This window comes from Rhinatrema bivittatum, chromosome 8, assembly GCF_901001135.1.
Source record: "Rhinatrema bivittatum chromosome 8, aRhiBiv1.1, whole genome shotgun sequence".
NCBI lineage: Eukaryota > Metazoa > Chordata > Amphibia > Gymnophiona > Rhinatrematidae > Rhinatrema > Rhinatrema bivittatum.
The window spans coordinates 240,833,406-240,848,486 of NC_042622.1; the positions used below are offsets into that span (position 1 = coordinate 240,833,406).

The window sequence follows — 15,081 nt, forward strand, 5'->3', positions numbered from 1 at the left end:
AGAATCAGTGCAGCGCTGTGCGTATTTTTTTCCCCCCCTTCTGAATTCTGTTCTCCTTTGCCTTAACTCCTTTTTCTGTTTTTCTTTCTCTGTCAAACAGCCACGGCCCTCGGACCGACAGGTAATTTATAGCGCAAGCCCCACCTATGCAAGGCTAAACTAACTGGGTGTGGGTGGGATGGGAGGAAGGGGTGGGGGTAGTTCAGTTTTCGTACTGCATGTAATGAACGTTTGTTATAGTTGTGCTCCTTTGCAGTGTTTCTTGTCTTCCACCCCTACGGTTGCAGCGCTAGGAAATCGCATCTCGGAATGCATCTTGTATATTTGGTGGTGAAAGCAGGTTGTTATCTGGTTAATTGTGAATGCGAAAGAAGTACAAAGTCCTAATTCTTTCCTCTAAGGAGCGAACATCAGAGTTCCTGAATTGGCCTTGGCAAGGTGCGTGCTGTGTAGGGGCCGTCCCTCAGCAACGAACAGACCAAAAGATGTCGTCTGGCTTGCCTCTCGCCAGAAGTGCAGGTCTTGGGCCTGGTAGAAAATCCCCATTTTGCTATTGATCTGCAACTTAAGTATGGAGGTGATTTAGGACTTTCCAGGTCAACCATCCTTCCTCTTCCTCTGCTCCTGCAGAGAGCCACTAAGACTAAACCCAATGGCTAGATCTCCAAAGTCGCACATGCCACGTCATCTCACTGGCAGTCACAGGTGTCGTGTTAATTACCTCTATAATGAGGAAGTTCCTGTGTCCTACTTAGAGGACAGCTTCTTAAAAAATTTGGGACATAATGGGTTAAAGCAGCCTGTGATAATTTGGCACTTGCTGTTCACCACATTTGGCACTGGAGTAACACAGCGGTTCTGAGCGTAGTTGGGTGCGTTTTTCCCCGTTTTGGAGTTTGCAAGCTTATGGATGGTGTAGTTTCCAGTGCTGACCTTGCATGTTTTATGTATATATTATGTAAATATATTATGTAATATAGTTGCTATCGCAACAAAGTTAATTTTTTTTTTCCTGTATACTTCCTGCTAACACTTTGTCTTGGCCCCTTAGACCGTTCCGCTCTCTCATCCAGTTCCTTATGATTCCCTGTTAATTGTAACTTTTTTACTCTTCCTTTCTCTCTTTTAGTTTTTGACTCCCCAGTTGTATGTGAACCGATGTGATATTCATTTGAATGTCGGTATATAAAAGTTATAAATAAATAAAATAAATGTTTCACTGAATGGAAGCAGATGCATTAGCCCCTACACACACAGACACACAGACAGACACACACAGACACATTCCTTCCCTCCTAATCTGACCCATTTTAGGATGAAATGAATTTCTTAACTTTTAAGCCTAACTACAAATTAGTTTGCTAGCTGGTTTTGAAAATCTGAATTGGCTGTTCTGAAATATTCCCTCACGTAATTGCTACCTTCCAAGCTCGGGACTCCTGGAGTCCTTTCCTTGCACAATAGGGCAGATCAAACCTGGAAGGCAGCGAGGGGTTGATATTCTGAGTGCAAAGCCAATGTCCTGAGGAAGCAGAAACATCGTTTTGGCGTTAGAGACATAAGGCAGTCCCACTCTCTCTCTCATTCTCCCTGTTCGTTAGATTCTTCTTTCACATGCTGCCCCCCTCACTGTTTTGTAGAAAGGCATTTCCAGGATTATAATATCCCCTTATTATAATATCCCCTTATTATAATATCAGGGCTGGTGCTTCCTTTAGGCAAACTAGGCGGTGGCCTAGAGCGCCAAAACTGTGGGGGTAGCAAACTCCCGCCAGTGCAAGGCCCAGAGAAGTGTTGTACCAGAGCCAGTAATGTCCAAGAAGGGAGAGCTGTGCTGGAACCATTGCCAGTGGTAGGAGGGAGGGCTGTGCCGGAGCTGCTGCTAATTAGGTAAGTTGGGGGAGGGGAGTCCATGGCAAACGGTTCTCTTAGGGGGCCAAATACACTTGCACCAGCCCAGTGGGTTTCTTAGAGATCGCTGTCACTGACTTTGCCAGCACTCCCATTTATAGCAGAGTTCCCAAACTTATCCTGGTGATATTTCCCCACACTGCCGGTTGGATTTTCAGGATCTCCACAACGAATATGCATGAAATCAATTTGCATGCATTGGAGATCCAGTGAGGAAGCTTGATCTTTGGATCTAATGGAATCATGATCTTCTTAATGTTTGGGTAATTGCCAGGTTCTTGTGGCCTGGTTTTGGCCATTGTTGGAAACAGGATGCTGGGCTTGATGGACCCTTAGTCTGACCCAGCATGGCAATTTCTTATGTTCTTATATTCCAACAGGCATTTAACTAGCTTCCTAATTTCCCCCTCCCCCTCTCCTCTATCAGCTTTTCTCCATTTATACTGAACGCCCGCTTTACCTTATCACATGCCGCCGCCTCACGCTACTTTAAAATATTGAGATATGACTTGTAATTAGTTGTACGCTGTTATGTTTCTCCCGTTTTATGTCTTTGTATTAGTTCTATGATAACTTACTTATCCCTCTATTCCCTTCCATTCTGCATATTTCGTTGGCATCTCCCAGTTTGCTGCTCCCTGTTTTCTGTAACTGATTCCTCTAAGTCGTTCCCCGTTGCTCGATGTAAACCGGCCTGATGTCCCTGACGAACGTCGGCAAAGAAAAAGCCCTAAATAAATAAATAAATAAATAAATGTGCGTAAATTGATCTCCTGCATTTTCATTCTGGAGATCCTGATAAATCCAACTGAGTGCGGGTGGTGGTGGGGAGGAGGAGGAGGGTCATCGGGATGGGTTTGGGAGCTCGCACATCTAAATCTGCTTGGGTAGGGCGCAGGGCACTTGGAAGTCTGTGGGTTTAACACGGTGACCCCCTGTGTTTTTTCTTTTTTTTTTTTTCAGGGCCGATGGCCGGAGGTGGTCCCTTGCCTCCTTGCCTTCCTCTGGCTATGGAACAAATACGCCCAGCTCCACGCTTTCGGTAAATGGTTTGGCTTTTAAGGGGTTTTTTTTTGGTTTTTTTTGCCTCTAGAGAGGCAGCGCTGGGACAGGAGCAGAGGAGTCAGGTCTCTGTTTTGGGTTTTTAAATTTTAGTTTGAAGTTGGCTCCTTTCTCTTAGTGGCAGGTAATGCTGACTGTGATCCCACCTCGTGTTTGGCAGGTGGCAGTCAGTGCGGCAGACGTTGCCAGCCCAGCCGTCTGATGGGCTGAATGGTGTAGGTGATGTTACCAAATGAGCTGTTTTGGGGGAGGGCAGAGAAGAGAAAGGGGGGGGGGCATTTTTTAAGAGCTTTGTTTTTGGTAAGATTTCTTGCCTTCATTTTTTATAAAGTGAACTGGCGGCTGGGAGGAAAGGAAACGTGGCTAGTTTTGGAATAATATATATCTGGGTGTCTTTTCTGGGCCCCTCCGTCCTTCCCTGACGTGACCTTGCCGCAGGGTCCCAGTGCAAGTCGACAATTTCTGTGCCCCCCCTCCCCCCCCCCATCGTCTTTGGGATAATGTGGGAGGGGCTCAGGCGGGCTGTATCCTTATGCTGCCCCTCCTCACGCTCTCTCTGCCCCCCCCTTCCCCAACTCCCCTCTCTCTCTCTCTGCACAGTCTTCTTCCTCCTCCCAGGAGCGGCTGCACCAGTTACCCTACCAGCCCACGCCGGACGAGCTTCACTTCCTCTCCGAACACTTCTGCGGCACGGAGAGCGTCACGGATGAGGAGGGGGGCCGGCACTCGCCCTGCGTGCGCCCGCGGTCACGGAGCCTCAGGTGCGTGGAGAGACACCTTTTTGCATAAGGGCCTGGCCTCTAGTCCTGTTTTGAAACTTTTTTAATTTATTTTTTTTCCCCACATAATCTTGGGTACAGACTAAGCAAAAGCTGGAGTGTGTTGTTTTCTTTTTTTAATAATTTTGTGCATTACTTTCTTAGCAGAAAAACAAAGAGTAATCTTTTCGCACACAATCGTTTAGTTTTGCGGTGTCCTAATAATTTTTTTTTTTTTTTTTTTGTTTGAAGTCAGTCAGATTTTTCTGCTCTTTTTTTCAGGAGATGTTAGCATTTTAAAAGTTTGTTTGGTTCCTTTTAACAAGCAGCAGATTCTCACAAAATGATGTACCAGATGGGGAAATATTTGCATCCCAAGTTGTCCATGGGCTGCTGCTATTTATGCAGTTGCTATGAAAGGACCAAACACCTGTCCAGCGCTGCCGCTGTGGTTTTGGAGCAACCAAAGAGTCAAGTCTGTGGGAGCTTTGTGTTCGCGAACCTTGTGCCAGTTTTCAGAGGGAAAACTGAGCCAGAAAATGTCCACGGGCAGGCCTGCGCTCACTATTTGCGTGGGTGCTTTTTCTGGCAAAATAAATGAACATATGTTTTGAAAACATCAAAGTCCGTGTGTAAGTGCAAACTCCCTTCCTCCCCAGCCTCACCCCCCCCCCCCCCCCCCCCCCCCCCCCGAGGAAGCGCGTCTCTGGTCTTCGTGTAATCTTATGTGCAGGTAGCGTGGGCAATTCAAAGGCCCGATCGCACGGAAGACGCCTGCTTTATGCGCAGGATTGGCTTTGAAAATTTACCTTTGTACTCAGCGTGCAGGCAATGAGGTTTCTCTGAGACCTCCATCTGTATGAAGCCAAGGGGGTAAATTGGGAGGGACACAAACCCCCCCCCCATTAATTTGTATATAAAGGGCAGACACACAATTCAGTGGCACAAATTGCAGTGTAAAGTTAACGCCGTTTATTTTATTTTACTGTATCTTTTTTTTTTTTTTTTCTACTCTACTCCATTCCCACCCACCATCCCTCCCCTCAGTCCCGGACGAACCTTGGGGACCTTCGACAACGAGATCGTTATGATGAATCATATCTACAAGGAGCGATTCCCCAAGGTAAGAGGCCAGGAATTTGTAGGGAAGCCGAGTGAACTCCCGTGTGTGAGGTTTCTCTGTGTTCGAGGGAGACCAAGTCACCAGAACGTGGCTTTTAAATGTGGTGTCATTGACCAAGGAGCCCCAGGGATTATTTGGCCTATCGGATTGATTTGATCACTGACACGCCCACTCCCCCCCCCAATTTAATTATATTGTTGCATCCTGCATAGCTCACGCCCTGCCGTTAGGTGCAACCAAAGGAAATGGTTTTCCCATCAGAAATTGGAAAAAGAAAGGGCCAATTTTAAAAAAAAACCCCTAAAACCAGCAAACGTGTCCTGCTTAAGTTAACCAGAATAAGTTATCCTGGATATTTCATTGGGATAAATGTCCCACTGAATATCCCTGAATAGTTGTCCAGCTGACTTTAGCAGGATAACTTTTAGTTCAAATATTTGTATTGAATTTAAACAAGACACAGCATACAGAGTGCCATGTCAAGAATAGCAGGATAACTTTCAAAGCTAGCAGCTAGCTTATCTTTTGAATATTAGCTGATTAATTGGTGATACGTTAACAATAAAAAAAACCAAATGTTGAGCACGAGCCTGCCAGCCGCCCACCCTAATATTTTTACAAAGGACCTTGCTGGCCAGGCCCCAGCACTGCCTCCCAAAACCCTCCAATAAGTAAATTACAAAATGTGTGCTGGATTTTCCCTCCCATGCCCCCTCCTTGGTAAATGAGACTTAAAATAAGGCCTGCACGCTCCCACCCAGTGCCTGATTCAACCCCAAGCCCCCATGTGCAGCTTCAGGACTGCAGAACCCTGCCAGAGCAGTGCTGGAGGTGCCCGGGATCACAGGATACTGCATCCCAGTGCTAGAAGCAGGGCCCCGGCTTGCCTCTGGTACTGGATGGCTGGGGCGCGGGGGAGGATTGGGCCTTATTTTCAGGGGGAGGTGGAGGCTGGTGCACGTAGTTTAACTTTCACTTTTAAATTACCTATCGGAGGGGCTTGGGGAGGGAGGAGCGTGGCCGGCAGGGCCTCTTGTGTTTTTTGGCTTTCCTGAGTGGTGCTTGAGAGCTGCATAGGCGAAGGAATCCCTCTGACTACTTTTACTTTCAGAGTTGGACTTTTGTTTTGTAAAAGCAAAATAAGAAAAATGTAAAATCAGTTAAAATAGATTATTGCACTAAGGTAAGAACTGGCCCAAGGATAAGTTTTCATATGAGCTTTTGAGACCCCATGGGAGTCCCCTTCTTCAGGCGCATCCACGTCCACATCCAAAAAAAAGGGACGTGCGTGATCTTGGGAAGCTTCTTATTTATTTAAAAAGATTTATAATCTGCCTTTTCCTTTATTCTATTTGATGGGTTCATCGTTTTTGTTGTGCAGAAAAAAAGAAACTGATGTGCTAGTCTGTTCCAGCATAATCATTTGTCTCTCTCTCTGTCTGTCTGTCTCTCTCTCTGGCAGGCCACGGCGCAGATGGAAGAGCGCCTGCAGGAAATCATCACAAACTTCTGCCCTCGCAGCACGCTGCCCCTGGCGGACGGCGTCCTCGGCTTCATCCACCACCAGGTGGTGGAGCTGGCGCGGGACTGCCTGGACAAGTCACGGGGGGCGCTGGTCACCTCCCGCTACTTCCTGGAGCTGCAGGAGAAGCTGGAGAAAATGCTGCAGGATGTGAGTTAGCTCTGCTCCTGGTCTTTTGCACTGGAGCTTCGTTTAACCCTCTGGCAGTCAGAAAGCAGCAGGAAGGGCAACAGATTTTTTTTTTTTTTGACTGGCCAAGCCTCCCCCCCTTCCTCCCCCCCCTTCCTCCCCCCCCTCACCCACTGCTGAGGAACATAGCCCTGTAGATCCAGTGGTTATGTGTACCGGATCCAGAAGGCTTGGTTAGAACTGTGAAGGCATTTTGATTCTAAAGAAGAGTGAAAGAAAATATAGTAAGCCCAAGAAAAGAGACCTGGGAATATGATCACTAAAGAAGTAATAGCACCCAGAAATAGTCAAGTGCATCTTTTGGTAGAATATAGTAGTTGCTCTAAGTGGCTGTGTGCTTGTGGTGGGAAATGAGGTCCCTGAGTGGCTTTATTAAATGAGGTTTGGGGGGGGGGGGGTGGTTTCCTGGTCATTTCCAGTCCCTAAGGACAGGCCCCTTCATCGACAGCTACTCGAGGTTTTTCTCCCATTTAAATTTTTTTTTTTTTTTTTTTAATGTTCCCCTTTCATCTAGCACAGCAGTGATCCTCCTTGGGTGGCCGGAGACCACAACTCCCTCCGGAACTCGTACACATGTGCTCTGTATCTGGCCGGTAGCTGTCTCTATCGAGCAATAGCTAGGACTTTCATACGCACACCATGGCACCCCTGCCCCCGAGTGGAAGGGTGTGAGCTCTGTTGCCACAGGCCTCTTCCAGGTCTTCCATCAGGCTGATTTGCTGAAACAATAAAGGCTGAAGACAGCCGAGATGAGCCTTATGGGAATTTAGTCAAGGTGTGCAGTGGTATAGCACAAAGAAGCCCATTTGGTGTTAGCCATCTGTAGCAAACAGGTTGACACCTAGCACTAGGTGGCCTCCACCTTCAGCTGTGCAGATAAAGTAATTACTAACACCAGTTGCATATTATTAGGTTACTGGACGCATCTCTGTGCTCTGCCGAGCTGAACATGAAGTAGGGCTGCGACCCAACCATGGTTGGGTCGCAGCATGCCACCTCACCATGGTGAGGTGGCAGGGAGAACTTCAAGCCAGTTCCAGATCATAATGTGTCCTTTTTTTTTTTTTTTTTAATTTTTAAGAAAGTGTAATCCTCCTCCTGCTTTGGCAGTTGTCCTTGCGTCATTGTAGTACCGATGGGAGGGAGGAGATGGGGGCAGGGCATTAACCACCCCTTGCCGTAATGGTTCCCAATCTCAGCAAAAAGGCCAAGAAGAGCCCATCCTCTGCTCATGGCTCAGACCCTGCGCTCAGATCCCACGTTACCCCCTGAGTCTGCCACCTTACGTTACTCTGCCCCTAAGAAAGAGCACTCAATTATTTGCAAAGGGCCGTTCATGCACTAAGATTTGCAATTGTGTATGATATTCACCCTGTTAATTTGCAAAATTTATATAAATAAATGATGTGTGTGTGTTTTTATTTATTTATTTTTGCCTTAGGCCTATGAGCGCTCGGAGAGCGAGGAGGTGACGTTTATTGTGCAGCTGGTTCGGAAACTGCTGATGGTGATATCTCGGCCGGCTCGTCTCCTGGAGTGTCTGGTAAGAAGCCCCAGATGCAATCTCTTTGTGGTCTGGCCATGCCTCCCATGTCATTCCCTCTCTCTTGTCCGTGCCGTAAAAGCTGCCTGGCCCATGCCAAAAGCAACAACCAGCGAATGCCAGAAAAGCATTACTGGGACCTTATCTCGGAATCCTATTGTTTTTTTTTTCCTTGAGTGCGTTTCCCTCCCCATCCTCAGCTACATGGTTTTATGGTGAGTTTTACTTCTTGAAAAATGGTCACTGAAACTTCACCATAAAACCTATGGGAAAAAAAAATTAAACAGGAGGAAAGGAGCAGTGATAAAATTGCCTGAATGTGTGAAAACCCATGTGAGAAAAATGGGAAAACATGAATGCGCCCTCAGCTGTGTAGTTTAGAAGGATTAAAAACTTAACCAGCTAGAAGAAAGTGCAAGGTGGCAGCAAATGAGACTTGGATAACGAGGTTTATTGTATCAAAATTCTGTTGTCCCCTTCCATTTTAGCCGCTCCTGGCGATGGGTGGCCCTTTAATCAGAATTATGATTGGGAAGTTGAACTCACTGAAAGGTGAATTGTAAAAGCCCGGTGAGGGCCAAAACTGGGACATATGTGTACAAGTTGGGCCGGCAGGCGCCAAACTGATTTTAAAAGCAGCTCGAGTACACGCGTACTTGCCACTAGGCACACAAATTAAAAGTTCCACAAAAGGGGCGGGGACGTGGTCTGTGCAGGGCATAGGCTTTCCTGGATTTCACAGCGAAACTAGCGTGTAAATACTTATGCGCACAGGCACATGCCAGGGTCCCCTGTCGCATAACTTTACTTCTGCTATGGATGATGTGCAAGTTATGAAATAGACAAATAATTTGGCAGGATTTTAAGGGTCGGGGCTAGCAGGGGAGAAGGGAGGCTATTAAACTTGGGGGTGGGGATGGGAAGTCCCTATTCCTTACCTCGACAAACTGGGAATGAACTGGTAAAACTGTTATTCCCTGTACGTACGCAGATCAGTCCAGACTCCTGGGTTTTGCCTCCCCTCCAGCAGATGGAGACAGAGAAGTTTTAACGGACTCCGTCCTATACCCCTGAGGTGCCAACTAGAGTCTTTCAGTATTTCTCTGTCTCCAGCAGATGGTGGAGGTGCAAAACCTTTAGTCTGGGTTTAGTGTTAGATTTTTAGTTTTGTTGGTATTCGTTCCTTAGGGAGTCAAAAAAAAAAAAAAGAGAAGATATCTCTTTAAGCCTCCCAGGGGGTTGTTAGGTCCTGGTGGGACCATCCCTCTAGTAACAGAGGCTCTGGAGCAGAGGGTTGGGAGCCCTGTAACTGCCTGCAGCTGACAGTGTGATACCAGGGAGCCCGGTTCACTCACCCTCTGAAGATCTGCACACAGGACAAAACAACGCGGAGGTGATTTATTTAATTTTTGAGCCGGCCTACCAGTCTCTTTCGGCCCTCCTTCCTTTCGACGCCGTTTTTGCCGTCCTTTTCAGTTCCTATGAGCTCCCGGAGGTTTGTCTTGGTCGCGCTGGTTCTTTTTTCGGGCCCCAATCGTAATTTAGCTCGGGGATCATGCCGCTGAGGCCTGCGGGCCGGAATTTGTACCGGGTGCTTGTCGGGAGGGGAAGGCTCTTCGGGGAAGCCGATTCTGGCAAAATCGCATTGCAGCAGCTCTAGAGCACGTAGGGACCCTGGGAGGGCAAAATTGCTGCAGCAGCCTCAGGACCCTTTTCTTCTCAGCACAGATACTGAACCTTACTGCGAACATTCAGGGAGCAGGAGAAGGCTGCCCTGGGGGAAGGGAGCTCTCCGCCTCCTCTTTCACCGTGTCCTGCCCCTGGGGGGGGGGGGTGGTGGCCACTTGCAGGCAGCGCAGATCTCTTCCTCAGAGGAGGAACGGGGGAAGGACTCGGATGAGTCTTCTTCCTCGTTCTCCTCCGATTTTGTTTTGTTGCTGCATAAAGCCTTCAAAGCACGAAAAGCAGCAAAGAGCCAGGGTACTAAGGTACCCCGTGAGGTCCCGCCATCGCTGGGAGCTGGGACAGGAGCTTCATCACTCCACAATCGTACCAAGTCACACAGTGGCATAGAAGCCCCCAAGGCCAAACGCCCTCTCCGGTCCTTTTCCTGTCAGGTGGACAGTTTAGATATGGATGGGGTGGATGAAGGCGACTCTCCTCCACAAGCCCCTGGTGAGGGACCAGATGTGGATCAGGATCACCAGCTCCAGCCGGCCAAGCCAGTAGACGCGCCTTTAGTGGAGGGTGATGATCCCAAAGTGGTCCGCCTGTTCAGAAGGTGTGAGCTAGGTCCACTTATCCCGGCCATTCTGGAGGAGCTGGGCATTGAGGTTCCTCCGGAAGACTCATGGTTTGGGGCTATGGATCCGGTGATGGTGGGCCTCAGGGGTCCAGCTTGATCTTTTCCGTTTTATATGTCAGTTACGGATCTTTTGTTTAAGGAGTGGGACACTCCGGACCTTGGTTTAAAGGTAAGTCGGGCTATGGACAAGTTATACCCACTTCCGGAGGAAGCGCTGGACCTCCTTAAGGTCCCTAAGGTGGACGCCACGGTCTCGGCAGTGACCAAGAAGACCACTATCCCGGTAACAGGAGCCACTGCCCTGAAGGATTTGCAGGATCGCAAATTGGAGTTGCAGCTTTAAAAGATTTTTGAGGTTTCAATCCTAGGAGTCCGGGCTGCTACGTGCAGCGGTTTTTGTGCTGCAAGCCAGTCTCCGCTGAGTTCAGGATATGCAAGCCGCAGCATCCCCTTCTGCGAGTGAGGCGGTGCAAGCAGGGCTCCTGAAGGTGGCGGTAGCTTACAGTGCTGATGCGCTTTATGATCTGTTGCAGACTTCTGGCAGGGCTATGGTCTCGGCTGTGTCAGCCCGCAGGCTCCTCTGGCTTAGACACTGGGCTGCGGATGTTTCCTCTAAGGCTCAAATGAGTTCCTTACCCTTCAAGGGTAAGCTGCTTTTCGGGCAACAATTGGAGGACATGATAAAAGCTCTGAGGGAGAATAAAGTCCGTAGGTTGCTGGAGGATAGACCCAGGACGAGAGGATCCTTTCCTCAACAGGCGAGATTTCAGGGAAATCGCCGGTTTCACTCTTCACGTTCCGCCGGTTTGTCCTTTCGACAGGGTCCTGGCTGCCAATCTTCTTGGAATCAGTCCTTTCGAGGGTGCTGGCCTGCCAGAGATGGAGTGCCACAATCTCATGGAGGTCCCAAGTCAGCGCAATGAAGCGAGGCCGGTCTACTCTTCCGTCCCAAGAATAGGGGGGAGGTTATCCCTTTTTTCAGAAGAATGGACCAACTTAACCTCAGATCAGTGGGTCCTCAGTATAGTAGAACACGGTTACGCGTTAGATTTTGCTCGGCCGATCCATGAGCGGTACATGGTTTCCCCATGCGGGTACCACCAAAAACACCGGGCGGTACAGGACACTCTGAGGGCGGTTACAGGACCTAGGTGCCATAGTTCCAATACCCGCAGGAGAGCTCAGGCGAGGGCACTATGCCATCTACTTTGTGGTGCCCAAGAAGGAGGGCACCTTCTGTCCCATCCTAGACTTAAAGAGAGTCAATCGGAGTCTAAAGGTGCCTCGTTTTTTGGATGGAAACTCTCCGCTCGATGATAGCATCTGTACACAAAGGGGAATTTCTAGCATCTCTAGATCTGACAGAAGCTTACTTGCACATTCCTATATGCCTGGATCATCAGAAATATCTGCGATTTGTGATCCTAGGGCATCATTTTCAATTTTGCATGCTACCGTTTGGTCTGGCGATGGCACCGAGTCTTCACCAAGGTGTGATGGTGGTTGTGGCAGCGGCCCTGCGAAAGGAGGGGCTTTTGGTACACCCCTACCTGGACGATTGGCTGATTCGAGCGAAGTCAGCACACCTTTGCAGGGCAGTGGTGCAGGGCGTGCTACAGATGTTGAGCTTGTTGGGTTGGGTGGTCAACCCCATCAAGAGTCACCTGGTTCCCTCCCAGTCCTTGGAGTTTTTGGGTGCTCGGTTCAACAAGAACTTGGGGAAAGGTTTTCTTTACCGAGGAAAGATTGTCCAAGCTTCTCACTCAGGTGGAGTCCTTGCGATCCATGCCTCGTCCCAGTGTCTGGGATTATTTGCAGGTCCTTGGTTCGATGGCTTCCACTCTCGAACTGGTGCCCTGGGCCTTTGCGCATATGTGTCCTCTTCAGTCAGCCTTGCTCTCCTTGTGGAATCTGCTCTCTGAACAGTTTCATCTTCTCCTCCCACTGACTGATTCAGCACGGTCCAATCTTCTTTGGTGGCTGTGTCCAGACAAATTACGAAGGGGTGTGGATTTAGAAATTCCCTTGTGGTAACCACTGATGCCAGCCTCTCCGGGTGGGGAGCGGTTTGTTGAGGAATGGCAGTGCAAGGTCAATGGACGAGGTCGGAGTCTTCTTGGTCGATCAGGCGGTTGGAGACCAGAGCGGTTCGATTGGCGCTACAGGCCCTCCTTCCTTTAGTAGAGGGGAGATAAGTGCGGATTCTCTCAGCAATGTGACGACGGTGGCTTATATCAATCGTCAGGGCAGCACTCGGAGTCGTCTGGTGGTGTCAGAGGCTCAACCCTTAATCAGCTGGGCGGAACAGCACCTGTACAGGATAAGCAGCCTCTCACATTGCCGGAGTGGACAATGTGCAGGCCGATTTTCTCAGCCTGCACCAGTTGGATCCGAGAGAGTGGGAACTCTCCGAGGCTTTCAGTCTCCTGTGCAACCGATAGTCCAGGCCTGCGATGGACCTGATGGCGAAGTATCGCAATGCCAAAGCTCCTCGATTTTTCAGTCGTCGAAGAGAGCCAGGAGCGGAAGGTGTAGACACTCTGGTGCTTCCCTAGCCAAAGGACATTCTGTTGTACGTCTTTCTGCCGTGGCCGTTGGTCGGCAAGGTTCTCCACCGCATCGAGGCTCATTCGGGCAAGGTGATACTCGTCGCGCCAGAGTGGCCGAGGCGCCTGTGGTTTGCAGACCTTCTCAATCTGGCGGTAGATGGCCCTGAGTCTGCTGTGACAAGGTCCCATTTATTTCACAGAGGTAGTTCGCTTTTGTCTAGCGGCATGGCTTTTGAAAGGCGGAGATTGAGAAATAAGGGTTACTTGGAGGAGGTGATTACTACGCTTTTGCAGTCCTGTAAAACGTCTACCTCCATAGCCTACATCAGAGTTTGGGGTATTTTCGAGGACTGGTGCCTGAACCACACGGTGGAGCCGTCCAGGGCTACTATTCCAGATGTTCTGGCCTTTCTGCAGGCAGGTCTAGTAAAAGTTCTAATCTTCAATTCCCTACGAGTTCAGGTGGCAGCCCTTGGTAGTTTTGGGAGAAAGGTACAGGGCCTCACTCTAGCGTCTCATCCAGATGTGGTTCGTTTTCTGTGTGGCGTTAAACATCTGCGTCCTCCGATTTGGAGCCCCTGTCCTTCGTGGAAGCAGAACTGGTTCTCCGTGCCCTTTGTAATGTGCCTTTCGAGCCGCTGAAGTGGGCGACCTAAAAGAATTGACATTGAAGGTCATTTTCCTTCTGGCTTCGTATCGGCGTGGCGTGTTTTGGAACTACAGGCCTTATCTTGTCTGAATCCCTTCTTAAGGATTTCTAATGAAGGAGTTTCTTTACGAACGGTTCCCTCCTTTCTTCCGAAAGTAGTGGCCTCTTTTCATTTGAATCGGGACGTCGAGCTCCCGTCCTTGGCGGGCCTAGATCTTTCTACTTCTGAGCCTAGGTAGTTAAGACAGTTGGACGTCAGACACGTGCTGATACGTTATTTGGAGTTCACGAACGGTTTCTGTCTTTTGGACCATCTGTCCTATGGAGTGGTCCCAGGAAGGATCAGAAAGCTTCAGGGGCCACCATTGCATGCTGGCTGAAGGAAACTATTGCTTCGGCTTTCCTAGTTCAGGGCCACCTGATTCCGTTCGGTCTCTGAGCTCATTCTGCTAGATCGCAGGCGACTTCATGGGCGGAATGTCAGCAGGTGTCACTGCAGGAGATTTGTCTAGCAGCTATGTGGAAATCTCTGCACACGTTTGCTAGGCATTACCATCTAGATGTCCGGGCCCCAGAGCCCGGTTCCTTCAGGCCAGTGTTCTCCGAGCGGGACTCTCTCAGTCCCACCCTGGTTAGGGAAGCTTTGGTACATCCCAGGAGTCTGGACTGATCCGGGTACGTACAGGGAAAGGAAAATTGGTCCTTAACTGCTCATTTTCGCTCCTGTAGTACCACGGATCAGTCCAGAGTCTCACCCATGGGGAAATGGAGAGTCCGCTCGGCCGGTTGATGTTCATATTCTGCAGATTTATTCAATGCATTTTGATATTGTGCGCCCATCTTCAAAGGGTAAGAAAATGGACATGTTTTCGTTCATGTTACCAGTTTTCATTCCCTCTGCTCTACGAGGGCAGTTTACTTTTACTCGTAGTTTACTTTTCTCTGCTTGGGTACAGTGTAATACTGACCTCAGGGGTATAGGACGGAGTCCATTAAAACTTCTCTGTCTCCATCTGCTGGAGGGGAGGCAAAACCCAGGAGTCTGGACTTATTCGTGGTACTACAGGAACGAAAATTAGCAGGTAAGGACCAATTTTCCTATGGCGTCGCCGTGCATGTGTTTTATAATTCCCCCGCTTGGTAGAAGCGGGATTTGCACACATAGACGCGCTTTCACATAAAGTTGCGCACGTGTGCTCACAGTCAGGCCATTTTATAATATGCGTGCATATATTCACGTATGTTCTAAGATAGCCACGTCCTCGAACATGGACCGATGAATGCGTGCATATGGGCACCCGCGCACCTATTTGAAAAGTTACCGTCCTGTCTTTTGTTGGTGGTAAATTTATGTGCAATAGGAGGTAGTACTTGAGGGGGAAAAAAGTTTCCTTTGTCATTTTTTTTTTCAGGTTTTTGTTTTGTTTTGAAAAGTATATTCTGTTCATTTCATGTTTAGTACATGCCCTT

General features: G+C 48.8%; 1 protein-coding gene across 3 annotated transcripts in view; it reads left to right on the forward strand.

The window, feature by feature from the left end:
* Positions 1-15,081, forward strand: part of MAST3 (microtubule associated serine/threonine kinase 3) — a 248,094-nt gene that overhangs the window by 108,883 nt on the left and 124,130 nt on the right. For 2 of the 3 annotated variants that reach the window (XM_029614319.1, XM_029614320.1), the window contains 6 exons: positions 101-121; positions 2,875-2,953; positions 3,574-3,734; positions 4,779-4,854; positions 6,317-6,526; positions 8,007-8,108. In XM_029614319.1, the coding sequence (XP_029470179.1) occupies positions 101-121; positions 2,875-2,953; positions 3,574-3,734; positions 4,779-4,854; positions 6,317-6,526; positions 8,007-8,108 (649 nt within the window). The remainder of the gene's footprint in view (positions 1-100; positions 122-2,874; positions 2,954-3,573; positions 3,735-4,778; positions 4,855-6,316; positions 6,527-8,006; positions 8,109-15,081) is intronic. The other variant, XM_029614321.1, reaches the window with a different exon arrangement.